At 32.0% G+C, this 27,847-nt stretch overlaps 3 protein-coding genes across 3 annotated transcripts; 1 reads left to right on the top strand and 2 right to left on the bottom strand.

Moving 5' to 3' along the window:
- Nucleotides 1-2,859: 2,859 nt before the first annotated feature.
- On the bottom strand, nucleotides 2,860-10,493 carry LOC25492811 (inactive leucine-rich repeat receptor-like serine/threonine-protein kinase At1g60630). The gene is made up of 3 exons (XM_013601051.3): nucleotides 9,986-10,493; nucleotides 7,950-9,787; nucleotides 2,860-3,734 (listed from the first exon to the last, which is right to left on the bottom strand). Exons 2-3 carry the CDS (start codon nucleotides 9,307-9,309, stop codon nucleotides 3,070-3,072), a joined length of 2,025 nt encoding a protein of 674 aa, XP_013456505.1. The 5' UTR covers nucleotides 9,310-9,787; nucleotides 9,986-10,493; the 3' UTR covers nucleotides 2,860-3,069.
- An 833-nt stretch (nucleotides 10,494-11,326) lies between these two features.
- LOC25492810 (endo-1,4-beta-xylanase 5) lies at nucleotides 11,327-15,355 on the bottom strand. Its single transcript, XM_013601050.2, has 7 exons — nucleotides 15,228-15,355; nucleotides 13,823-13,869; nucleotides 13,483-13,702; nucleotides 12,942-13,105; nucleotides 12,716-12,814; nucleotides 11,860-12,645; nucleotides 11,327-11,746 (listed from the first exon to the last, which is right to left on the bottom strand). Exons 1-7 carry the CDS (start codon nucleotides 15,265-15,267, stop codon nucleotides 11,387-11,389), a joined length of 1,716 nt encoding a protein of 571 aa, XP_013456504.1. The 5' UTR covers nucleotides 15,268-15,355; the 3' UTR covers nucleotides 11,327-11,386.
- Nucleotides 15,356-23,175: 7,820 nt separating this feature from the next.
- Nucleotides 23,176-27,471, top strand: LOC25492809 (probable magnesium transporter NIPA6). The gene is made up of 9 exons (XM_013601049.3): nucleotides 23,176-23,465; nucleotides 24,614-24,670; nucleotides 24,760-24,850; nucleotides 24,944-25,104; nucleotides 25,196-25,323; nucleotides 25,596-25,733; nucleotides 26,417-26,509; nucleotides 26,626-26,743; nucleotides 26,880-27,471. Exons 1-9 carry the CDS (start codon nucleotides 23,342-23,344, stop codon nucleotides 26,972-26,974), a joined length of 1,005 nt encoding a protein of 334 aa, XP_013456503.1. The 5' UTR covers nucleotides 23,176-23,341; the 3' UTR covers nucleotides 26,975-27,471.
- Nucleotides 27,472-27,847: the final 376 nt, after the last annotated feature.

Raw genomic sequence — 27,847 nt, 5'->3', positions numbered from 1 at the left:
TAGTTTAAATATATCAATTTTTTGTTTTAATATCTCTAAAATTTTCCTTTTAACTTTTAATCCTATATAAAATAAACCATTTTCTTAGAATCTTTAACCAATAGATTGGGTTGCAATTAATCAATCCATTGGGTGGAGGAGGATATCAATCACTAAACCAAAACGATAACAAAGTCTCTTTCTCTAACGAGGAGGGACAAAAAAAAAAAAAAGAATTTAAAACTTTCTGATCAAAAGAGATATAAAAGTAACTTTTGGACATACCACCAGATAAAGAAGTAGAAAATATGATCAGGTTATTAATTTTTTTTTTTTTTACTAGATCAGTTTATTAACTTGAGTAGCTGTGATTTTTTGTACTTAAATTTGATCGTAATTCTGTCATGCCAAATGGTCCATATGATATTGGTAATGGCCACCAAGATTAAGTCTTTAAAATAGGGGCTTCAACCTTGATCAAAAACCTTAAAAAATATTGCCTGTCTAAGAATAATCAAAATTGAAGATCAGAATATTACAAAGTTGACACCAAAGATCCTCTGTCAGCCCACATTGAAAGAAAAACTAAGGCATGGTTTCATGATCATTTTCACAGACACTGCACATTGACACAACCTCTGTTTCAAAGTTTGTTCATCGGTAGGCATCCATCTTAGCAATCTCCAAATCAAAAAGGATTTGGATGGAGGAATAGTAGCATACCAAACCATCATGTCGTATATTTCAATCACACACACTTAATCCAATATCAGAATCACACTTATCCAAAAGCTACATTATGTAACTTATGTAAAATCATGATGGGTCACTGTTATTCTGGCATAATAGTCGTGATATCAAACATAGGTTAAAAGTTAAACCTTTATAGAAAATAGAGTTAATTATGTTTAACGTCTCTACAAATAAACGAGCTTTTAATATTGGTCCCTATTAAAATTTTATTAAATTTTTTATCCCCAATGTTTTTTTCCGTTTGTAAGTTTGATCTTTACTGTCAAACTGTGCTGACTAGGCTAACAGAATGCTGACCCTGACATGCCAAATGGACATTTCAAGTGACATGGCTAACATGTGATAAATGACATCATATGTTTTTGGTCCCTATAAAATTGGGACTTTTAAGTTTAGTCCTAACTTAATTTTAATAGTGCTTTTAGTCCATATAAAAAAAATTATGCACTCAATTTTAGTCCCTATTTAATCTAAATTTGTTTAATTATGCTTAAACTTTTAAAATTTTGAACAATTTTTTGCACAGTGTTAAGAACATTACGAAAAGTTCATCTCCAAAAAATTATCTCAATTTTATTTCTGCTTCCAGATTTTTGTTACTTTTATTTTCAACTTTTGTCTTTTAAAAAAATTCATATTAAATTTATTTCATGCTAAATAATTCTAAATTTTAGTAAACGAACCTTTTGTAATGTTCTAAACTTGTATAAAAAAAATCATTGAAAAATTTAAGAGTTTTTAGAAGAGCGTCGCCGGCGTGAACGAGATGGTGAAAAATCTAAACTCTCTCCTCCTACTCTTTTCACCACCTCGTTCACGCCGGCGACACTCTTCTAACCTTTGCTTGTAAATTCATCTAAGACATCAATTTCAACAACTTAATCACAGGTCAACTTCAACAACAAAAACTCAACAATCTTCACCATTGAAATATCCAGCAACAACCTTTTCGAGAGAGAAGCGGAACCAGTCGATTTTCAAGGTTCGGATCGCGAAACAAAGAGTGGGTGCGAAGAAGATTGAAGAGAGCGAAGTAGGAACAAAGAGAAACAGTAACACAAATCTGATTTTTTTTTCCGGCAAATTCAGGGAATGACCGAAAATATTTGTAGGTGAAATATTTTATTGATCTGGAAGAATAAAAAGGAATGAAGGAGAGTGATGGGCTTTGACAAAAATTATGGGAAAATTTTGTGCAAAAAATTGTTCAAAATCTTAAAAGTTTAAGCATAATTAAACAAATTTAGATTTAGTAGGGATTGAAATTGAGTGCATAATTTTTTTATATGGACTAAAAACACTATTAAAATTAAGCAAGGACTAAACTTAAAAGGTCCCAATTTTTGGACCAAAAACATATGATGTCATTTACCACATGACAGTCATGTCACTTGAAATGTCCATGTGGTATATCTGGGTCAACATTCTGTTAGCCTAGTCAGCACAATTTGACGGCAAGGACCAAACTTACAAACGGAAAAAAACGTTGGGGATGAAAAATTTAATAAAATTTTAATAGGGATCAATGTTGGAAGCTCGCTTATTTGTAGAGACCTTAAACATAATTAACCCTAAAAAATATCACTTTTGAAAGCAAAATTCACCCTTTTTTCTGACGCCAAAAGTCATTATTTTTGGGGGAAAAAATTATGAGTTACAAATGTGAAAATTGAGGGACAGTTCAATTTATAAAAGGGGACAATTTTTCATAATTTAATAAAATAAGGAGACCAAGTTAATTAAAAAAGTTAATTAAAAATATTTTTTTTATGTCATTTCATATTTATCAACTAATTCAACAGTTAATTTTACGAACACTGCATATTCAATCTACAAATTTATCCGCTTTTAGCTAGTTTATCAACTCTTCACTATAAGTTCATTCGATATTAGATAGTTTATCGGTTGTCACTTGTCGGCAATTTATTTATTTTACCAAATAAAGCCTGATAATAATTAAGAGTATAATTAAAAAAAAAGGTGCTAATATTTTTATTTTTAAATTATTGATAACCATCAGGCCATAGCACAATAAATTTAAGGTTACACAAAAGAGGCAGGGATTGCATTGTAGCAATAGTCAATTATTAGCCAGAGTAAAGAAAAATAGAGGAAACATAAGACCAGAACCTGAAAGGATTGCACTCCACGTCTTTTGCAAGCTGAATCTTTGATATGAATCCATATCCACTAATTTACCTCTAACCAACATGTACTCACAAAGCAAGAGATTAAGAATGTATGTCTTTACAGCATTATCATCTACGCATGTCCGAAATCAATATTCAATTACCAATTCAAGAAAAATCAGAATGCATTAAAAATAAAAAATTCCAATTATATGCTAAGATGTTCATCCCTTGGCAAGCTTTGAACTGTATCTGACCATCTACCAGGTGAATGATCACTACTGTTATTAGATGAGACATGAGCTTCTCCTCTTGCATCTCTTATCATCTTTAGAACTTCTCTCATTGTAGGCCTATTCTCTGGCACTACTGAAACACATGCCATTGCAATGTTCAATAGAGCCTGAAGCTTCTCTTCAGAAGCTTCATTGCCTGATGAGGCAGGATCATCCCCAGACTCGGTCTCTTCTTCACGTACCGACCGAACCCATCTAGGTATATCCGAACCATGTGCCTGAACAAGGTCTTGGTAGGGTGTTTTGCCAGTCAAAAGCTCGAGGAGAAGGACACCAAAGCTGTATACATCGGCAGGTTGAGTTTGTGGCCGTTGAAAACTGCGGCACTCGGGTGCTCTATAGAAAAAAGAAGTGGCACTTGGTTCCTCCATTGTGTCGGGATTAAGGAACACAGTGAGACCATAATCAGTGAGACAGGACTCAAAGTCGGCACCAAGTAACACATTGGAAGATTTCAGATTTCCATGAGCCATGCCGGGGTTTTGGTGGATATAGAGAAGGCCTGTTGCTAGATCTTCTGCAATTTTAAGACATGATGTCCAGTGAAGAGGCTTTCCTCCGCTAGATGTTTTGGTTCCTGCATTATAGTCATTAATTTTGTCAAAGCAATGTCAAAATGCAGACATTTTTCAAATTACTTTCTCAGCAAAAGATATTGTTGATTGAGTTGTTAATAATTGCATCTATAATTAAACACAATAAATTATTAATTGTAATCAAGGTAGGTTTTTCTACAGATTTCTCAATACTAGTACTAGCACATGATATATAAATAATTTAAATCGTGTCATGAAACTATACACCACTTATACAAAGGACAAAATATGATAAACCTGCATAAAGACTAAAATGGTCACTGGCATTAAATTAAATAAATTAAACAAACAAAGCAAAACACAGTACGTGTGTTAAAGAAAAACACAGCAAAATACACGTGACGATCCTGGTAATTGACATGATTGGTTACTTAAATTTTTTATTTTTGAGGGACATGATTGGTTACTTTAATTTTATTATTCGGGTTTCATGATTGGTTACTTTCTACTCTTGGATAATATGATTCCACCATTATTATTTCTAAGGGAAAAGTTGTTGATTTGTTAAATGCGCTGCCACAAATTTTTTTATCTCATCTTTTACATTAATGAACAAGAGGATCGTTCCATGGTTAGGTATAATGCTTATGCTTTATGCTAACTTTTTTGCATTATCCAGCAAAAAGAATAACACTTTTCCTTTATAAATATCTATATCTTTTAATATAAACAGTTGAGGAAGGAAACACACTTTTCTGTGTCCAACATATATTTCTTTTCTTTACCTTTACTTAGGAAAAAAAATAAGAGAACAATATCACAAAGAAATCAAATTTATCGTGCTTAAGAATTTTACTATTGGAACTTCGCCTCAAAAAAATTCTTTGCTACTGGTATAAACATTTCAAATACCATAACATAATATAAAAATCAAACGGTGTCATTTCAGGGTTTGGATTGTCTGTTGTCTGCAATCCACATATTCTCGCAATCACTGTATATGTGGTCATTGGATCAAAATCAAATGGTCTACATTTTCATGCAAATTTTGGTTGTTTTTGTAAAGAAAAAACTAAATTACAAAGCTTGAAATCGTAACAATCCAATGACCATGGAGTTGTTGACTGTGGGAATGAGTGGATTGCTCCCTGATCCAAATCACCTATATCATGGACTTTGAAAATAAAATTTTGAATAAAAGCATTCAGACATAATCACAATGATCCAATTATCATATAATGTAGGTCAAATGCATCTAAAGGTCCTTTAAGTTTTTCGTTTTTCCCAAACAAGTCCTTTAAGTTTTTCGTTTTCCCCAAACAAGTCCTTTAAGTTTCAAAAGTCTCAAACAAGTCCTTTTAGTTTTTGAATCGTTTCAAACAAATCCTTTTAGAGGATGATGGTGATGATTCAGATGATAGCAACAAAGAGCATTATCCACCATTTGTCATGCCTAAAAAGATGACTAATTTTAAGTGGGTGTTAGGAGCCATATTTGATACCAAAGATGAGTTCAAGGAAGCAATTACCAACTATGGTATCTAACAAGTCTCAAACAAGTCCTTTTAGTTTTTGAATCGTTTCAAACAAATCCTTTTAGAGGATGATGGTGATGATTCAGATGATAGCAACAAAGAGCATTATCCACCATTTGTCATGCCTAAAAAGATGACTAATTTTAAGTGGGTGTTAGGAGCCAGATTTGATACCAAAGATGAGTTCAAGAAAGCAATTACCAACTATGGTATCTACAATAAGACTTGTTTGAAATGATTCAAAAACTAAAAGAACTTGTTTGAGATTTTTGAAACTTAAAGGACCACTTTAAGAAAAACGAAAAACTTAAAGGACCTTTAGATGCATTTGATCTATAATGCAAGTCTAGCTAATTTATGTACCCCGCTTCTGTGGGACAGATATTACAGTGGTGGGCTATAGAGAAAAGGAGGGAAGAAAATTCAGATGAATGAATTATGTAATTTTACTACTTTAGACATAATTGTTGGTGAATAATTTAGAAAAATCAGATGAAAGAATTATGTAATTTTACTACTTTAGACATAATTGCGAGTGAATGTTTTTTTTTTTGTTACACTGTTTGAATATTTTAATGTTATTTTATTTTAATTAAAAAATGTAAGCAAAATTACATATTTATTCTTTAACTTAATTTCAGGTAACATTTATGTATATTTTTTTATTCAATTATCTATTCTGTATATTTTTTTTTCGATTAATCATTTATGTTATAAAATGTCAATGTTTTTTTATGAGATTTTTCCAATGCAATATGAGTTTTTAAGTTTATTTATGAGGTTGATGAGTTCTTTTCCTTCAGTTTTTTGTTTTTATAAAAAATAACATTATTGACATTTCATAACATAAAAAAGGCTTAATTGCATTTTTGGACTCATATCTCTAAAAGTTGCGGTTAAGGACCCCTAACTAATTTAAATACAAAACAACCCTCTATGTTTTGATCCTTTGGCAGTTTTGAACCCCCAAGGCAAAAAATATATATATATATATATATTGACACATGGCACCTCACTTAGGGTGCCACGTCAGCGTTGACCGAGTCAACAATGGACCCCCAGTCAAAGATAGGGATCCTAAAGTCCATTGTTGACTCGGTCAACACGGACGTGGCACCCTAAGTGAGGTGCCACGTGTCAATATATATATATATATATATATATTTTTTTTTTTTTGCCTTGGGGGTCCAAAACTGCCAAAGAGTCAAAACATAGGGGGTTGTTTTGTATTTAAATTAGTTAGGGATCCATAACCGCAACTTTTGAAAAGATAGGGATCCAAAAGTGCAATTAAACCCATAAATAATTAAGTAAAAAAAAGGAGAAAAATGTAAATTAAGCTAAGAGATTAATGTTGTAATTTTGCCAAAAATGTTATCATGATTTACGAAAGTTCGTCATAGACCACCATAGAAGTACGTGGCTATACAAAGCACAAAATCGTGTTCAACCCTCTCTTTAATTTTTCACAATGGTTGAGTGGGACAACACTAACATGGGGTCACATTCATAAATGAGTTGTCAGATTCCGATCACACATATGCACCTTCCTAAAACACTTTAATTGCGTTAAACTGTTCGTCATGAAAGCAACACATTTTGTCTCTATCTCTAATCTAATCTCTCTCTATTGAACTAAATCAACGTCAACCTGTGGGAGAGGGAAAGATTTAGCGCATAGATATTATTGGATACTCTACATCACAGCCGGACCCGTTGCCAAAAGATTATCTACTTTTAGGATTAGGACACACTCAGCCCACCTTTTCAGGATCTAAATTATACATATAATGATAGTTGTATGATTTCAATTCATTTTCTACTTGTTTGTTAGATATACTTCCATCTCAATTGATAATGTCAAAATTAATAAGACTGAATATTCTATCTAAATTAGATCTTGAGATCTTCGATAATTCTGCTTGTCCGTGAGTTTTTATATGGTGCTTGTCACTCTTGTTATATACCACATTTCATATAAAAAGATACTACACTCTAATTGTCTAAAAAAAAATAACAAAACTCATTGACATTGCAAAATTATTTGTATACGAAGCACAAACACACTTCGGATTAAACGTGTCACAATGTTGGATACGCGTCGGTGTTCTACACCGATACGACCTTACATTGACACATATAATTACATTAAATCATGTCATTTTTTCAAATTATTAGCAATATTCATGTGTTAGTGTATGTGTCGTGTGCATGTTTGTATTCGTGTTGAGAATTGCTGTTGACATATATGTATTGGCTGAGAAACACGAGTAGTTTACCAAAATGCCCATCGGTAGTTAACTGCCGAATTATGGAACCGACTGCAGTTAACTATGAAAACTGAAAACTTCATTTTTTTTTTTAATCTTTTTTTATATGCATAAATATAATACTGCAATTGTTTGAAACGTACAAAATAATAATTGAAACATTCAAAATCAATAAATATTATTAATGACAATTTATGGTTTTTCTCTGAAAAAAAGAAAAAACAGGTTTGAGGTTTCCTCGGCAGTTAATTGCTGAAGTTTTTAGTTTTCCTCGGTAGTTTACTGCCGAAGTTTTCCTCGGTAGTTAATTGTAGCCGGTTCCATAATTCGGCAGTTAATTGCCGAGGGGCATTTGGATAAATTACTCGTGTTTCTCAGCCAATACATATGTGTCAACAACAATTCTCATTTTTAGCTTGTAAAATTAAAGTAAAATAGAAGAGATACATACCATGAACAAGAGAGAAGAGGCTGCCATTAGGAAAGTAGTCATAAACAAGAAGACGTTCTTCTTTAGCTTGAAAGTAAGCCCTAAGTGGGACCAAATTAGGATGTCTTAGCTTACCAAGTAAATCTATATGTGCCCTAAACTCCTCTAAACCAGGGTACCTAGCATCTTTCAACCTTTTCACAGTAACAATAAAACCTGATTCCATCACTGCTTTATACGTACTTCCCATAATACCCCTCCCTAATGTCTCAGCTGAAGCCTTCAATAAATCCTCTAAACTATACCCCATTTCCCTATCCCCTGCTCCACAGAACACCAGTTTCCCTATACCCTCACTCTCCCAAGCAAATCCACCTTGTTTTGCTTCATAATTACTTCCTCTACCCTCTCCTTCTCCACCAACCACATTCTCTCCTTCCGCCACGTCAACACTACTCTTCCCTCTCCTTGCTGCAGAGGATCCCACCCTTTTCCTACGGTTCTTGCAAATTAACCACATGATTATAATTAAGCATATTAACAACACTAATCCACCAACACTCCCTCCAATTATCTTAATCAACTTCGTACGGTTTGATTTTGACGACGTCGTTTTCCCGTTCCCTCCAATGGGACTCACCGACGGCGACGGCGCCAACGGCGGTAACACTGTGCTGCTTTTACATTTTCGGTGGATCTGTTCTCCACATAACTCTAAGTTTCCTGAAAACGACGACGCATTGAACCGGTTCAACGCCGCCGTGACCGGAATCTCGCCGGAGAGTTTATTATTCGACACATTCAAGTACTTCAAACCAGTTTGATTAAAACGAGGAACCGAACCGGTGAACAAATTATCTTGCAAGTAGAGAACATACAACCGCGGAACCTTAACCAACGACGCCGGAATCTCGCCGGAGATTCTATTACCAGACAGAACAATAACTTTAACACGGTGAAGAACGGAAACAGAAACCGGAAACTGACCGGAGAAATCATTATCATTAAGATATAGAGATTTGAGATTAACAAGATTTGAAAGATTAGGAATTTGACCCGAAAGCGAGTTTCCTTTGAAACTAAGAACTCGAAGTTGATCCAAACGGTTTAAAATGTTTGAATCTAATTTCCCAGTTAAGTTGAAATATTCGAGTACTAGCTTTCTAACTTTGCCTTTGTAACAATCTTTAACTCCCACCCAAGTGCAAACATCATCGTTCTTCTTCTCTGGCCATGGCAGTTTGTTGTGAATATCTACGGAGGATTTGAGTGCGAGAAGTGGTTGTGAATCGTCTTTTTGTGATCTTGATGGTTGAAGAGACAAGATCAGACATAGTAAAAATGTGATGGAAAACAAAGAAGAGAATGAGAGTTTCTCCATTTTAGGATGAACAACAAAATGGACCCAACAACACCAGAGCTAGTATAGTACTAGTAGTAGCTAGTAATTAGGTGTATGTTTAAGCTAATTTGGTTTTTGTTAACAATAAGCTATTGTTAATTTGTGTGGAAGATATCGAAATTGTTTAATGCATGTGGTTGGGTAGGGGTTGATTTGATTCACCTACTTAACTCTTGAGATCTACAATTGGTAGTTGCTTCTTCACATTTTGATTCATTGAGCAGAACATTATTGGCATGGAAGTGTATGTGAGGCAATGAGTCCATGAAAATGGAGACACTTACTGTGGTTAAAGTGGTTTGGTTAATGTTGGTTTCTCGAAACTGTTCATTCGGGTTTTGCAAAACTCACGGACACAGTGGCAGAACTCTCACGTGAAATCATCCCAGTAACCAAACACCAAAAATAACCATTCTTTGAGTTTCTCTATGATTTCTTGCTTTCTATATTGTTAAAACTGCATACACATTATTAAACAAACAGTCAATAACTGAATGAACAAGCAAACAAAAATAAGTACATAATGTAAGGTAGTAACTTTTTATATATAATATAATATAATAGTAGTATTTAATTTTGATCCTATTGTATAGTATAACTATAAACAAAAGCATGCATGTACTAGTAGTAATTTTCTTTTCTAACTACTACTTACTTTCTTGGGTTACTCATTGACATAGTCATAGAATTTAGCAGTTATTGAGCATGGGTGAAGTGGGATCCAATACTCTTGTCATGGTTGGAACTTGGAATCATTGCAATGGCTAGTGAATAGAATGATGAATTGAAGACCAACACATGATGAAAATGGTTTGAACTTTTCTTCTTGGGAAATTGGTTTCAAGTTACAACAAAATAACAATATTTGTGACAGAAACACACATGGTGTGGAAGGGAGTGGTGATTCCAAAATCCAGCTCCTAAATCTCTAAAATCAAAACACACAAAATGGGCTTGTTATAATAATTTGAGAGAGAGAAAGAGTTTCTCTGCTGCATCTATATGTACATTATGAGCGTGACTGTCTCTATGATCAGAGAGAGAGAAATAGGGGGAAATTAAGGACAGAAAAAAAAAACATATGCCCCCTTCTTCCTTACTTAGGTCCCCCTTTTTACCTCAGGATGTAGGTGATCGAATTAAAGGCAAAAGAGAAGAGTGATATAAATGGCATTTCACAAAAAAATTAAAGTTGTGGTGAGGAAAAAAAATACTACTACAAGAACAACACCTGCCACGTGTTTCAATTAATTAACCATGTAGTTGAGCTCGTGTATCAGTCACCATTGACTCTTGCTAGCTGTCATTTGAATTTCTTTTGCCATTTTTTCATTTAGTAAAAATGAGCAACACTTTTTTTCATCAATTATTATGTAGTAGGGTATCTGCAGATATTGTTGATTTTGTTTGGTCTGAAATTAATTAACATATTTAGATTAGAAACTTTGAAAACAAAATAGATGTGGTATGAAGAGGACATGTTTTTTGTAGCTGTCTTGGGCTGACCATAGAGTTATAGACAAAGCACAAAACAAGGGTCCTACCTATCGAGTATTGATTATTGATTTGAAGATTGCATGAGATCGTGCGCTCCTATTTTGGTCTTGTGTGGAAACAAACCATATTGTAGTAACATACTACTAGTATTATAAATATCACTCATAGAAGTCAATGTTATGGCTTTGGACCTGTTAGTTTTTAAATGGATTCTGAAGTAGTAGTGGCTAACATTTCCCAAGTTGTTAGTCTTAAATGGACAGCAGCAGAATTATGATTATCCAATGTCTAGATACTCGAATGAAAGCTAGTCCAATTAAGTGATTTTGGAATGAATTATGATGGGTGCGTTAATTATGTGAAAGTGCAAAGCAGTTTGTTGTCAATTTGAGTAAAATGTTGTGAATTGTGATGACTACCTGTCATAAAATCTTAAAAAACCATACTATTTTCACGCATCATCAACTAGTTACTAGAGAGTAAGACAACAAACAAATAATGATAGAGAAATATAAGTCTTTTATTTATCATAAACCACATGTGTAACATGAAAAATCAACTAAACAAGAAGTTGTATCAATTGTGTTGTTTTATTGGAATAATCTTCTTTTGGAAGCACTTGCATGTGATGAATGATAGAGTAATTCTTCTTGATAGGGTGATTAATTTGTATTTTGTAATCTCCATGAAAAAGGGACAACTCAAGTAGTCCATTTTGGTCTGTCGTCCCTAAAACTTGTGCTTTCCCCCACTCAGATATTAGTTTGTCAACAACATCCCCTGTTGGTAAATTTTTGAAATTGTTATCTGTCAAACACATCTTATAGCAACCCTGCGGTGTCCATGCTGTCCACATTACAATACCTTGAACCCCTGGGTGAGAGTGTGCCTCTCTAAGAGCTTGCTCCAAGTATTGTACCTACTCAAATCACGAATGGAAAAGCTTAATTAGAAAAAAATAAAATAAAAATCCAAGTCATAAATGAATAAATAAATAGAAAAACAAATATTGGTGTTATTGACATTAATTACCTGATTAGGTTGGCTTGCAACATCTAATTCTGTAATCCATATTGGCAAACGAGAAGCAGTAAGGGTATCAATGGAAGCTCTCATGTAAGGAAAGTTGAGAGGGAGAGAAGAGAAATGAGACTCCAGACCAATTCCAAGCGGCAATTGCCTATTCACACTTTGAATTTGTTTGATTTTCTGGATGTAATTTGATGGAGATGATAAACCATCTCTACTATCCTCAATTGTGTTAAACTCATTAATAAATAAGGTCGTTTGTGGATCAATATTATGAACCTTGTTAAATGCTTTGGCTGAAAAATCTTGTCCAAGTTTACCTTCAAAGAATGAGAAATGGAGATTTTCATTAACAACATCCCAACCAATAACTTGGCCCTTGTATCTTCCCACAACGGAATTCATTCTTTTTTGGACTGCTAAATTAAGCTGGTTTGGGGAGAGTGAATAAACCCATTTTGGTTGATACTTAGGATCATCATTAAATATATTGTGTCCTCGAACAGTAATATTGTGTGATTTTGCAAACTGTAGCATTTGATCAGCTTGGAAATAGTTATCTTTTCCTGGTGCGTATTCATTTGTGTACCATTTCATTTCATTTTCAAATGTTGTAACTGTGAACCTAGATGAGAACCAATCTTGATACGCACGGTTGTTAATAATGTTACTATTTATTGCACTTCCAAATGGAAACTTTGGTTTATTCAATGTAATATATATGCTCGCATTTGGTAAAGGGTGTCCTTGTTCGTCTAGTGCTTGGACTAATACCTTTCTCTTTCGTTCCTGCATGCCATGTTAATTAAAATTAAACTTGGTTCTAAGTGAGAAATCCTATGAATAGTTAGTTGTTTACCTTTTCAATGCTTTGATCTTGATGCGACTTCCATTGTTGTTCTGTGAATGGTTGTAAGGATACACTGTCTATCCAAATTTCCACATAAGTATTATTACTCTACATGATACAACATTTTACAGATGTATTATAATTTGGAGAATTAATCAGTAATGAATATAATATCCTTATTTATCATTCGAATAATAGTACAAAAATACAATTATGAAGAACCATACTTAAGTACCTCAAAGTAGAGCTCAGCTTCCCCTGATGTATCTGCTATGAAACCACCCTTAAGCATAGACCAACAGTTAGATTCCGCAAAAATGACACCACAAAATTTAAATCCTTCATTTGTTTTAACTACTGCTGTTACAGGAACATTTCCATTACTCACTTGTAACCAAGCTGCACAATTCAAAAGCGTTTGATTTTATTCATAACTACCTATAACTATAAATTAGTGCATATTACTCCCTCCGTCCCTTAATAAATGACCTAGTTGACAATATGCATTATTGACTTGATATACTTTGATCATACTTTTCTACTAATTCACAAAGATAAATAATATCATGTAAGATGTTGTTGGATTCGTCTCGATGAGTATTTTTAAAATATTAAATTTTTATAATTTTTTTTAGTAGAGAATTGAAGATATCAAATATAAAACATATGCATTGGTATGTGTGTCAGAGTCAACTAGGTCATTTATTTAAGGACGGAGGGAGGATTTGTTTACAATATATCAAAGTTAAACTTTAATTTATGACAATAAATCTCACCAGATAAAGTATAATACATCCCCTTTTGAAGGTGAATCTTTTGGGAGACACTATCATATGGTTGATTTCTGCTATGAGCTACCACATATTTGTTACCTAATGATTCTCTATGTTGTATTTTTGATTCCCCAAATGATGTCCATCCCTGTAGTCCATCATTTATTTCTGGGTTTTGAATTATTCCTCCATTGTACTGAGGCTTCTGTGGGATTGTCAAACACTGAGGTTGAAAACAAGTAACACACAAAGTTAGGGGGAATATAATTCCATGTAATGTAATATACCGTATGTGACTCTCAAATCCTCAAAAACAGAAATAAACATTAGAGAGATAACTCACTTCAATGTTCGCAGTGTAATCATAAGATAATGCCTCAGCTTCAATACCTGTAGTTGCATGTCTTTTTGTTAGTTTAATATAGATATATTCTTTGATATTGTTTTAACGGTAATGCTAGTTAGTGTCTCTTGAACATTAGTTAAAGATGAAGGAAAAAAGTGTTAGGATGAGATAATTGGAAGATTTAAAGAAATTAGAATTCTAACAATTTATATAATGTTTTAATTGAATTTTTTATTATTTTTTTGTTTGGATAAACAATAAAAAATTCATTTTTAAACTTTATTTGATTATTTTATAAATTTTTAAAGTTTTGGGATAAAAGTGTAAAGATGTAATGAAAATTGATCCAAAAATGATATTTTTAAAAGATTTTGATCAAATAATTTGAAATTTGAAATTATGTAAAATGTGGATCAATGTGCAAAACTTTGAAATTTAATATAGACCCAGCCGACTTTTTATTTTTTAAATATCACTATTTGGAATTTCTTAAATTTGATTTGACAAAATACTTCATTTAATTCCTTCATTTTAAAATTTATCGAAATTTATCATTCAAACAATGAAATTTACTATGAAAATTTTGAATCACTCTCTAAAATTACATTAGCTCAAATAATTGTACCATTACCACGCCATAAGAGAAATGTTTTTTTTTTTATGATAAAAAAGCATTAAATACCTAAAATTTATTTTATTCAATCATGTGGGACTGAATTAAGGAAATAATTAAATTAAAGAAATTAAAATTAACAATTGAAAATGAGATAATTAAAAGGAAGAAAATATAATAATAATAATAGAAATGTAATAAAAAAATTTATTTATATTAGAAGAATATACATAAAGAGTGATGGTTGCAATTATATGTGCATATATGTTTGATATAATTTATAAATTAAATTTTTGTTTTTTTAGCTATCTTATTGGTGCAAAGTATCTATTGACTTTGTAAATGATTAATCTAGTAATCTTTGCTCGAGAACTTGGCTGACTACCTTTAACGGGATTTTACCTCCGAATCAATTTTTTTTTTTTACTCATAAAGCATGAACATGAGATCTGAGTCCACTTTCGATCAAAGCAAATATAATGTTGGTAAACTCATTGTGAGATTTACTTTGTGGGTGTGGATCAATAGAACAAATTTAATTATAAATATATTTTTTCCAATTTTAAAAAATTTCAATCTAAATTTAAAGTATACTTTCTAAAACATCCATTTATAGTTTATCTAATATATTTTATCAATGAAAATTATACATAACCAAAATTAATTGATCACTAATTTTGTTATCTTATAGCTACTCACTCATAACCAAAATTATACTTTAAATTTAAAGAATGAAAGTGTTGCACTCATAACAAGATAATATTAAATAATGAATGAATATAAACAAACCTGCGAGTATGATGACATACATCAGAAGGATGATATTCATGATTCTGGATCAAACTTGTTCCTGATCAGGGAGATACAATTGAGAATCTGGTTGTAATAAGGGATATTTTTTTTGTTTAGAAGAGCTAGGTATATTTTAAGGTGTTAGCAAATTTACATTAATATATAACCTTATTTATAGTCAAAAGTCAATATGATATTAAATTATAGGCAAAAGTCAATATGATATTAAAAATATTCATTATTTTTAAAATTAATGTAATATTTTAAAACAATAAATCTGTTCTAGAAAAAGTTAATAAACAATTTAAAAAATAATATAAAATAATAAATTTTTAATTACATATATGTATACTTTTTAAAAAAAAATATAGTTCATATGTCCTTGTTTTTTCTTTTGAAGAAGCTAAAATTGAATTTATTAAAATCACAATGAGTCCTAACCAGCACAAGGAATGCTAGACTAGGAGTTTTGGGGAGCAACATACAAAGGAAAACAAAAGTTGTACCCAAAACCCTCACCCAACATCACAAGCTGTCACAAAAAACAACTTCCACCACCTACAATCAGTTGCTCGCACACAACCCTCAAACAACAACGTCAAGAACCAACACAAACCAACAACCTTTGAAAAACCACCGATAACAATAACAATTGAAACAACAACCACTTTCGCCACAACAACAATCAATGTCACCTTAAAGAATCCATATTTGCAACAACAACAACATCCAGCGCAACAACAAAATCCATCTTCATAACAACGACACCATCGATCCAAATCGACAAACCACCTTGTTATTTTTTTTAACAAGGTTTTATGTTCGTTGTTGATTGATTAAGCAACACTAGTGCATAGACATTGATTTTTCCTTTAGATTATATATTTTATTTCTCATATGGCGTTGCCACATATGTCCTTGTTGACTTAACTAAGTTGGTAAGGATATTAAATAATATATGCAAGGGTTGAGGTTCAAACCCCAAATTATATTCACCTTAATAGGTGAATATCTGGCCTGACTATTTGCCAAAAAAAGTTCCTTTTATCAAGATATAATTAATAATTAAATAATCACTAAATATTTTCCTTAAAAAAAAAAAATCGAATGTGCATACATTCATCAAAGCCCCAAATCAAAAAGATAAAAAACCAATTTGAGAAGTCAATATGATATTAAATTATAGGCAAAAGTCAATATGATATTAAAAATATTCAATATTTTTAAAATCAATGTAATATTTTAAAACAGTATATTTATTCTAGAAAAAGTTAATAAACAATTTAAAAAATAATATAAACTAGATAAATAATACATGTTTAATTACATATATGTATACTTTAAAAAAAAAAAAGTTCATATGTCCCTGTTGACTTAGTTCAATTGGTAGGGTCATTAAATAATATATGCAGTGGTTGAGGTTCAAATTCCGAATTAATACCTCAGTTATATTCACTTTAAAAGGTGAATTTCTGGCCCGACTATTTGTCAAAAAAAGTTCCTTTTATCAAGATATAATTAAAAATATATTACACAGCAAATCACTAAATATTTTCTTTTAAAAAAAATCCAATGTGCATACATTCATTGAACCCCCAAATAAAAAAGATAAAAATCAATTTGAGATTTTTTTAAAATTGATGTTTCCGAGGAGGCTTAAATCCAAAATATATTAAAAAGGAAAAGAGATGTATAAAAAGAGGGGGACCGAAGCTAACCCTCAAAGCAAACTAAGAAAATCTATAAGAAGAAATATCAAATCTATTCTTGACAAGGTCTTCCCTAATCGCAATTAAAGGTGAGGACCGACGGATGAAAATAGTCAAAGAACTGAACCAATCCAAACCAAAACAGCATTTAGTTCGGATGTATTCAGATCATTTTTTTACGCAACCGCATGATTTTGTTCGGTTTGCGGTTTTGATTTTACTAACCGAACCAAACCAAATCAAACTGCAATATAAGAAAAACACTAATTAAATACATACCATCTAGACCAATACTCATATAAATTCAATGTGAACTTTAATAATGAAATATTATTTTCTCCTGTTAAGTTTCTTCTTTGCTTTTTCTATCAAAAATGTATTTATGTGCTACTTGCACTCTCAGAGAATTATTAAAATTTTAGTCTTTTGAATTTCTTACAAAATATGATTACTTTTTATCCACAAAGTTTAGAACATTGTTAGATAGAATTAAAATTGTAATGTTGTATGAAATTTAAAACATTGTTGAAGATTGTTGTGTTTTAGCTTTTTAATTTGATTTTAACGTTGAAAACAAAAATAAAATATTGTCTAAAAAAACCACAACAATCGATCAAATCCAAACCGCATTGGTTTGGTTTGGATCAGATTATATTTTAAAAGTCAACAAAACTAAACCAAACCGCCTACTTATTTATCTTACGGTTCAGATGATGTTTAACCTCAAAACCAAATCAAACGGCACCGCGAACACGTAATAGGTATTATGTGAGGTGACTTAAAAGCCAATATAGCTACTTTAGATTCATATTCCATAAGCTCAGGGGAAAAAAGCATCTAAGATGTCTAAGTTGACAAAAAAAATCCCCTGTTTTCTCCTTGACCGTTTCTAAAAAGGCCTCCATATGCATAATTCATAGGATTTTCCAAAGCCGAGCCATCTGTATTACACTTTGTCTTGATAAGGAAAGGTGGATGCTATATCACTTCTATAATTCTTGGTGCTTTCGGATGATGAGTAAAGCTCTTAGCACCAAATAGTCATATACGGAGGGCTATGTTACTTCCTTTGTAAGATTTCCAGCCAAATGAAAATTTGCAGATATCATTGCTAGGGAAAAATGCATATTTGGTTTTATATTTTTGAATCTACAATTATTCCTTGTGAATCAAATATTGTTGAAAATGTTGACAATTGCTGAGTAGATTACCAATTTACATTGAGGATTCCAACCAAGGTTCTAAATAACGGTAACGGTCACGGTCGCGGTCACATATAGGATTTTGCAATTTCGGCCATTACGGGTGTTACGATACAGAGTGCGGTTGTCGCGGTGTGAATTAATCACAACATTGCACAACTCTTAAATAATATTATCAACTTAAATAACTTAAACTAGGGAAAGATTTGGAATTCTAAATTAGATAAGGAGATAACTTATGTAATTTATGATCAAATATGTACTAAAAATATGATTTTCATCTATCTCAATTGAAAAAATATCCAGATTCTATGTCTATTGTCATGAACGGCCTTTTTTTTTTGCGGCCGTAACGGTGTTTCGTCGCAGCTGTAACGACGTTTTGTCGTGATTTTTGTTCACTCTGTAAAAACGGTGAAAAACGGTAATGTCCGCTACCTATACCTTTTTGTTGCGGCCTTTTTCTCCGTAACAGACCGTTTTTTAAAACCTTGATTCCAACTTCTATTACAAACATCAAAGATATATAAGATAAATGAGAGGTTGATAATTTGATTGATGATAAATTGTAACTATTTCTAAATAGCAGTGGCAAAGGGACTATTAAGGAATAGATGAGATGCATTTTCTTGTTGCTTGAAGCATAAGTTACACATTGAAGGAAAACTGCATCCCTTCTCTGCAAGATTCTCATCAGTGGGAATCTTCTCGTGATTCATTCTCTAAACTGTGAAACTTAGGCATCTTCTTTTTGCTCAAGGTGGGATAGCTATGAGGTAAATGTGATTCATCAAATTTAGGAAAGTAATTTGAAGATCCATTGGAATATTCATTCTATTCAAAATTTACTAAATAATCATTAACACTTTAATTAAGAAAAAACTCCAATTTATAGATTCAAAAGGTTTAGCAATATCTATACTGATAGCAAGATTGCCTCCAAAATACTTGTTGTGTAACAAGCTAATGGCTTCTCAGTTGGGACATATGCAATCCTTGATTATCCTTCCATTGATAAATCATCTTTGCTCTTTAGATATGATGTCTGGTAGTATAAGAGCTAAACTATCTCCAGGATTTTTTTAAAAGAATCTTGAATTTGAAATCATCCATGGCTACTGGTTTGAATTGGCTAATTGTATCTTCATTTGGAATCTTTGGCATCAGAACTACACTGTTTGCGTTCATGTTAGGCAGGATCCAATTTGATAAAAAAATATTCAAGCACATCATATAAACATCTTCCTTGATTATCTCCAAGCATGCTTGAAAGAAAAAAACTTCAAAACCATAAGGCCCTGGTGCAACTTCTTTGTTCATTGAGGAAACAATACTTTTTATTTCTTCTCTTGTGAAAAGAGTTGTAAAATGAGAAACCATATGACTTTTAATCTATTCTGGATCAGTGATGACTCTGTCTTTAATATTTAGTGAAACTATCTTCTTATAATCTTGCATAATTTGAGCAGTTTTATTGAAAATAAAATAGTGTTTCTATCCCATTCGCAAAACTTCTTCCATATTCAGAGCCTTTTATAAATCAATCTTTGCTAGCTTCTCTTGTTGCATCAAAGTATCAGTGTAACCATTTGCATTTATCTCTTTGTTTAATGGCATCAAGTTTTGTGATTGAGTTTGCATTTTGCAACTGCATTATGAATGTTTCCAAAAATATTTTTATTCCAGTTTCTTAGTTCACCTTACACACACTCACACACACACAACATATTTTTCATTTTAAAACTTAATATAGTAGTTTAAAACATCTCTTCTAATGAGGGGCATGGAATGCGCTTTTTGTTGAGCTATTTGGGGTTTATCGTGTTGGTAATCAACAAATTTATTCAACAAGTTATTTGTGAAACAGATATTTAGAAGTTCTCTGTCTTCTTCAAGATCCAAATCACTCTAATATGCATGTATACACTTTTTTGTCGGCGAAGATTTTTGGATTAAAGGAGCATATTCCTAACATTTCTTTCCAACATGTACTTCAAGAGGGCAATCATTGCACATATTTCTTGATCAAGCTGGGGCGCTCTTCAAGATTAGGCGTGATTTTTTGGCATGCTCCTCCAATGAAGTGTCGAGGCTTGATGCGCAAGGCTGACCCTGACCCTGTTCTTATGATTTTTTTTTCCTTTCGTCATTCTACCAAAAAAACCAGTCACGTGTACATGCTTGCGTGGTTTATATATATATTTTTTCTTTTGTATTGACATCACATCATATGTATAAATAACTATTCTTTTTGGATTGATACATTAACCATGTAAACGAAACTTGACCAAAAAAATCATGTAACTCAAAAATAATTAATTTGCTATGTTTGCACAAAAATATTTAATTGTAACATAATAATAACAATTACAATCAAAGTAATTACTTGTGCAATCTGTTTGAGATATGCATCATTGTTGTATTTTTTTAAGCTCTTTAGAGGAACTATACACAGCCAAATCAATATTTTATGCGATCTTTTATGGATGTATCACTGTTGAATTCTTTTAGGAATTCATGGATGATAAAAATTGATTTTTTAAGTTCTTCAAGAACTTATTTCATATCTAATCAATTATTTGTACGATCTTTCAACGATGTATCAATATTGAAGAACTTTCAGAAATTCATGGAGGATAAAAATTGATTTTTAATTTCTTCAAGATTTATATAACTGATCTAATTAGTTATTTATATAATCCTTTAAAGATGTATTACTATCGAATTCTTCAGAAATTCATAGAGAATAAAACTGAATTTTTAAACAATAAAATCAATTATGCAATCAATCTTTTATGGATTAACGCTTTTGAATTCTCCAGGAATTCAAAGATAATAATATTGAGTTTTTCAATAACTTCATTTTTGAATTCTTTAGGAATTCATTGAGAATAATATTAAGTTTTTTACAAACTACATAATATATCTCTTTAATTTTATAATATGAGATAAATCTTTATGCAATACTTCATGAATGCATATGGAATAAATAAACACAATAATATAATCCAATCGATGGAATTTTGTAACCACATAACTTATAATCGTTGATACAAAAATTTAAATTTATTTAATTAAAAAATAGATTAAGAAGAATTGCATATCTTAGTAAACTCATGTTGATAACGTTGTAAAACTAAAGAAATAAGAAAGAAAAAAAGAGGAAGAGAGAGATGTATGCGATCAAAATTTTATTCCTGGAAATGAAAATAGAAATATTGTTTTGTTCCTAAGGAAATTATCCATAAATAACGCTTTATCCCCTAAGTGCAACAAGATATGACTTCGAAGATAAGTAAAATGATGTTATAATGTAAGTTTTTTTTTGGTGGTGGTTGGGTTCGAACCTCGAACCTCGAACCTTGCATATATATATATATATCAGGGCCGGCCCTAGGCATAGGCCACGAGTGCGACGGCCTAGGGCCCATGCCGGTAGGGGGGCCTTAAAATTTTTTTATTGGTGAGGGTGTGTATAGTAAGTATTGGTTTTATGGGGGTTTATATAGTAAAATATTGGCAGGCCCGAAAATTGACATGAAAAGCTGGGCTGCAGTCTGTTATTGTTTTGGCCTTTTTGATGCAATTTGCTATATATACCGCATATGAAAAAAAGCTTTCTATATACACCCTCCCAAAAAAAATTGGCCCTTTGTTTCTAATAATGTGCCAAGAACTTTTTTTATATTTTTTGGGGCCCTTTGTTCCTAATAATGTGTCTTACTAATATTAAAAATATATGTGATATTTATTATCCAGAAAATTGGGAGAATTCTCATAACAAAACAAATTATATTTTAGTTGAAAATGGATCTACTAGAGAAATTAATCTTAATCTTGCCTTGAAAGTATCCAAAATAAATTAATTATATCAATATAGTAATATAAACTTGATACTTATAGCATATAAAAAGATGAAAAGATGAATGATTTATTTGTAGTATAACAAATGAGTTATTGTATCTTAGATTACTCTAAAAAATTTAACACTAATTTTGTTTATCAAGTATTATTGTTGTTATGTGTTTAGCATTGGAGAATTTTGTATCCAAATGTCTAAAATTTAATTGATTACGTGTTGATATACTTTTATTTTTTTGGTTTTACTATCATTAGATGTCAAAAATTCAGTGCCTACTATTTAGGTGCTAAAATTTCAGTTTACTTTGGAGAAGCTACTGTTCTCTAATCCTATGGTATTTTGTTTAGTTTTGGTTTCTATGGAGTATTTGATTTATTTAAAGATGTTGCCTAAAAAAGCTTTTATCTTATAGTGAAAAGCGAAGAAAAAAAAAATGAAGCGTTAGTAAAATCATAACAAGAAACTAAAAAAGTTATGATGTATTATGTAAGGGCCCATTTTTTCAAACTATGCCTAAGGCCCCTTAAACGCTAGGAACGGCCCTGAAGCAAAAAAACTCATTTTCTTTGTTCCAAATTATAAGCAAAAAAAAATCAACTTTTATCATATTTAATTATGTTTTTTCAAAAAATTATCTTTTCCAAAGGAAAATTAAATGCAAAAGCATTTAATTTGCTCTCTTTTTCATTTTCTCTATAATCAACTACCAATGAAAATTGTTTTTACATCCTCCTATAAAACTTATTTTAAAGATAACACAAAAAATTATGTTACAAACTATCATATTTTAGTTTTCTTAATAAGTGTGATTTTATTTTTTTTTGCTTATAATATGAGATGGTGAGAGTATAGATGCATTATCCCTACTGAACTAAACATATGATAAATACAAAGGTTTGTAGATATCCCCTGATGATTGATATTGATTTATAGGGACATTTAATTAACTAAAAACAAGTGTTGATTGAAATCCATGATGATATTGGATAGAGATAGAGGTCGATCTGAGGGCGGAATTCTCGTAAAGCAGATAATTAACCCGGCGGGACATTTGCGGAAACTTCTGAAATGCAAAGGACTATTTTATTTTATCAATAATCATTTAATATGTTGTTTTTTGATAAAAATATTTTATTATTAATAAAAAAAGAAAAAAAAAAAAAAAAAAGAATAGGAATAAAGTGTTGTTTCTGGTTTGCAAGTCATGAATGAGAGGTTGTGAGTCAATGAAGAAGCGCTTCTTTCAGTGAGAGAAGAAACAAAGACTGTGTTGCGCCATTCTTTTTTTTGTGATCGCTATTCACACCTCCATTGGCGGGAAAGAGATATTATATAGCAATGGGAGTTTCAGAGAATTACAAAGGGTTGATACTTGCGGTTTGTTCAAGTGGATTCATTGGTGCTAGTTTCATCTTGAAGAAGAAGGGTCTTAAACGTGCTGCTTCACGCGGTACTCGTGCAGGTACACTTCCTTTTTCATCTATTCAATTCAATTTATATTTTCACGCTTTTTGTTATTGTTTGTTAGTTGTGATTTTCACTTTTCAATTGTCTTGCGATTCAATTCTAGAATTTAGTGGGGGTATTCTACTTAGTGAGTGAATTTAACAATGATCACGTGTTTTGGGCCTTGGATCAGATCTACAACATGTCATAAGTTGTTTTCATAAGTTTTTTCAATTGTGTCATAAGTGCTTATGCCACTAAGTTAAGCTTAAATAAGCCAATCCAAACAGACCCTTATTTGTGAGGCTGTTTTGAAAAGCTTTTGAAAACAACTTATGAGAGGTTCTTGAGTTGTTTTCATAAGATCTCCAAAATGGCTTATGAAAAACAGCTTATATCTTATATGAAAACAGTTTAACTTATCTTTTGTTATAGAAATAGGTGATACAAAAGCACTTATCATGCTAGTGCTATAAGCTTCAAATTCACTTGTTTATCCAAACAATGCCTTAATCTGTTTGCGTTCTTAAGCATGGTTTTGGATAAACATTATTATACTCAAAACATTTAGTTTTAAGTTTACACTTCACAGTAGAACTCAATATAAAAAATAAAAAATAAAAAAAAATAAAAAAATTCTAATATGAAAATTTTAGTCTGACATATGCCTTGATAAGGTAAACATGTTATGTTTCACTTTTAGTTTTAGTCTGAATGTGGGTTGGAAGTTCCCAAAAGCGGATCAATACTCTTGCTCTTTCTGCTAATTTTCACGTGATGTATTAGTTATACCTTCATTGGAAACAAGGGTTGTTTGTTTTGTGTGTTTGGTTCTAGGGTGGTGAAAATAGATTTTGATTGATTGATTTCGTAAAATTGATATTAGCTAAAAGTGAGTTTAAGGTAAAATGGTTTGTGTTTAGATATGTTCAAGAGAAAGTGAGTTGAAATAAATTTGAATGTAAAATTCACGTTTGGAGGCAAATGTTACAAACTTACAAATTCTAGCATGCCAGAATCAATTCTAGATTCAAAACCAATCCTAATCAAGAAACCCCAAACGTACCAAAATCACTTCGGAATCATTGTTGACTCTCCCAAAAGTGAATCTAAATATACATTTTGTAAAATTCTAGCTTATGCTTTATGTTTTGAAATTTGCAGGGGTTGGTGGTTATACCTATCTACTAGAGCCACTTTGGTGGGTTGGCATGGTAACAAGTTAGTATAGCAATGCTCTTTCTCTCTCGGGTAGTAGGTTTTAATTTTTGAAATGAAACTCACATGGATCTTGAACTATCTGCCAACAGTGATTACTGGGGAAGCTGCAAATTTCGTGGCTTATATTTATGCTCCAGCAGTTCTAGTTACTCCTCTTGGCGCGCTCAGCATTATTGTCAGGTACACATGATAATAAAATAAATTCGAAATTTCTGGTTGAATATTGAGATTTTGTGGCAGAAATTAACTAACATATCCGGTATATATTGCCAGTTCGGTTTTGGCCCACTTCTTGTTGAAGGAAAGGCTTCAGAAGATGGGGGTGTTAGGATGTTTGTCCTGCATTGTGGGATCAATTGTTATTGTCATCCATGCACCACAAGAACACACTCCAAATTCTGTCCAAGAAATATGGGAATTGGCCACTCAACCAGGTTGGCTTGCATCCCCCATTTTAGTTTACTCTTAAATTTAATTCTGATCCAGTCTTTAATTAATGCTCTCTATCTTTTCCCTTTTCAACAGAATTTATGATTTATGCTGCCGCAACGGTTTCCGTAGTTTTGGCCTTGATTTTAAATTTTGAACCTCGTTATGGACAGAAAAATATGCTGGTCTACTTGGGAATCTGTTCATTAATGGGCTCACTTACGGTAATTATGTCTGATAAAAATCATTTTGAAGGAAGTATCATATCAGTGTTATCGATCGTGGATTGTGGAAATATCGGTTTGTTCGGATTCCGTTATGCTACAGTGCTATAGCGCCGCTATTCGACAACACTATGTACTAAATAATGTATTGCGGAACAATAATGATTTGTTGAAATTCCGCTACGCCAAAGCCTCTATTTGACAACATTATTATGTGAGCATTCACTAACTGTATTTTAGTATGCTCATCAATGATTTTTTAAACTATTCAGGTTATGAGCATTAAGGCCATTGGAATTGCAATAAAGCTTACCCTCGATGGAATAAATCAAATAGCTTATCCTCAGACTTGGTTTTTTGTTATAGTGGCCACGATATGCGTCGTTACACAGTTGAATTACCTTAACAAGGTGAGTGCAGAATTTTAAATTCATCCGGTGCAGCTTATAACTAAAACTATAAACTATTGTTTATTTAATATACTGGACGCAAATTTTCAAGTTCGGCCGTGATTTTTATGCATGAATTATAGTTTCTTACACTAGTGTGGTCCCAGGAAGCAAAGCCTCTTCTGTGTCTTTAGTTATTTTGTAAGAAGGAAACTTATGAAAACACAGTCACAGTCACAGGGATGCTCTTCTAGTTTTTACATCGGTAGCAGAAGAGCTGATCTATTTAAATTAGGTTTGTCATGAATCAATATAATATTCAGTTGTCTATAAAGTGTATGCTTGCAAGTGAGAAGTCCTTCCCCTCCTATCTGCATAATAACACCATAAAAAGCCAATAATGATTTTTATTCAGGAGCGGGTCAATAATAACAGGTTACCAAATAACGATAACATGACACGACCTGTTGCAATTAATACATGGAAGCTTAAAATGCATTCTCACGAAAGTTTTTTCCTTTGTTTAAGCAATGTTGCAAACTGAAGAAACACAGTTGCAGTAATGTTTTGTCAACTGATAAGTATCAGTTCCTACAGATACCAGTTTTCTTGTTGTCCATCTATGTTGTATCAATAAGTTATAATTCCTTATTCTTTTAAGAAATCTTGAGCTTATTTTATTTCACTATTCAACAATGGTTCAGGCCCTGGATACATTCGATGCAACCATTGTTACTCCTGTATATTATGTGATGTTCACAACTCTTACTATTGTTGCCAGCGCAATAATGTTTAAGGTACGACAATCAATTCATGTTTCGTGCATTCTTTTGGAGATGTATCAAACTTTTCATCTGTTGAACACTGGTATATGAAAAGATTGGCTGTTTTCTTTCATTGATTTGCATTACAGGATTGGTCTGGTCAGGATGTCAGCAGCATAGCTTCTGAGATATGTGGATTCATCACCGTCCTTACGGGAACAATAATTTTGCATGGGACTAAAGAACAAGAAGAATCTACTAGGAAAGGTATAGAATAATATTTTACTCTAATCTCAATCTGCTTCCACATGTTTGTCAATGCGTTAATAAACTATCTCATGAACCGTAAGATTTCTCTATAACAATGGAACCTCGTGAAGTGACGGTATCTTCTCTGGTGCAGGGACCATGTCATGGTTTATGAGTGAAGATTCCACAAAGTGCGTTGAGGATGAACACCTTATTGTTATAAATGGTTCGGATCGTCTTGAAAATTGACGTTCCTTTTGGGTTGATGGAAGAGAACATATTTTATACGCAACAATTCAATGAAATATGCATGCCTATGGTCGTGATGCGGTGCATCGTTGCAGTGGGGATTGCTTGTTTTTCATGCTGGAGCTTGAATTCAAGCCCTCCATGGTACTATATATAGTTTTTTTTATCATTCTTCACAGGCTGTTGTGAATACGGCAATTCTCTAGAGCCATCTCAAAGTGCTGCTAACTAATAGTGATTTGAGGGCATAATCATTTTCCAATTGAACTGGGGTTGCTGTCTCATTGCAACCATTGAGATTTTTGGACTGATCTCGTTGTATGTTATGTTGTTCAGGGTAGTCGGTGTAAGTGTGTAACTTTTCTTTTTAATATTTCCGTAGAAATTAAGCAATTGTTTATATGGTTCAATCTCTATATATTTTCTCATTTAATAATCAGATATCTTTTTGTTTCTTTGATTGGATGTGATCAATTACATTGATTTGTTGTCTCCCATTTGAATGTGAAAGATTATTTTCTTTTGATATTCTGCAATGGATCAGATGGTTGGATATTGTGGTCACCTATCTTTTAGAATGTTTTTCTGTTTTTGTGTGAAGACTCCAAGAGCATTAGCGAATACAGATGACCTAATGGTGATTATGGTTGATGACGACGCATTAACAATATTGGATAATATAAAAATATTATTTTGATCTTATTTGCAAAAAATATTTTATAACTTTATTTACAACAAGAATTATATTTTGGTCACCTAACATGTAACAACCTGAATGTGTAACAAGTAGCCACAATATAGTTCTTCAATATATCAAAATTTAAAAAAAAAAAATCATTTTTTTGTTTACCGTAATAAAATTTTTATTTATTT

Source organism: Medicago truncatula, chromosome 4 (genome assembly GCF_003473485.1).
Source record: "Medicago truncatula cultivar Jemalong A17 chromosome 4, MtrunA17r5.0-ANR, whole genome shotgun sequence".
Taxonomy (NCBI): Eukaryota; Viridiplantae; Streptophyta; class Magnoliopsida; order Fabales; family Fabaceae; genus Medicago; species Medicago truncatula.
This window is presented reverse-complemented; position numbering and strand designations above follow the sequence as displayed.

Coding starts and splice junctions, on each gene's coding strand:
- LOC25492811 (XM_013601051.3), bottom strand. CDS start 9,309: ATGGAGAAACTCTCATTCTCTTCTTTGTTTTCCATCACATTTTTACTA. Junction 3,735..7,949: donor CCTCTTCTCTCTTGTTCATG/GTATGTATCTCT, acceptor ACTATAATGCAG/GAACCAAAACATCTAGCGGA.
- LOC25492810 (XM_013601050.2), bottom strand. CDS start 15,267: ATGAATATCATCCTTCTGATGTATGTCATCATACTCGCAG. Junction 12,646..12,715: donor AAGATCAAAGCATTGAAAAG/GTAAACAACTAA, acceptor CATGGCATGCAG/GAACGAAAGAGAAAGGTATT. Junction 11,747..11,859: donor TTGCAAGCCAACCTAATCAG/GTAATTAATGTC, acceptor TGATTTGAGTAG/GTACAATACTTGGAGCAAGC.
- LOC25492809 (XM_013601049.3), top strand. CDS start 23,342: ATGGGAGTTTCAGAGAATTACAAAGGGTTGATACTTGCGGTTTGTTCA. Junction 24,851..24,943: donor GCGCTCAGCATTATTGTCAG/GTACACATGATA, acceptor ATATATTGCCAG/TTCGGTTTTGGCCCACTTCT. Junction 26,510..26,625: donor CCAGCGCAATAATGTTTAAG/GTACGACAATCA, acceptor TTTGCATTACAG/GATTGGTCTGGTCAGGATGT.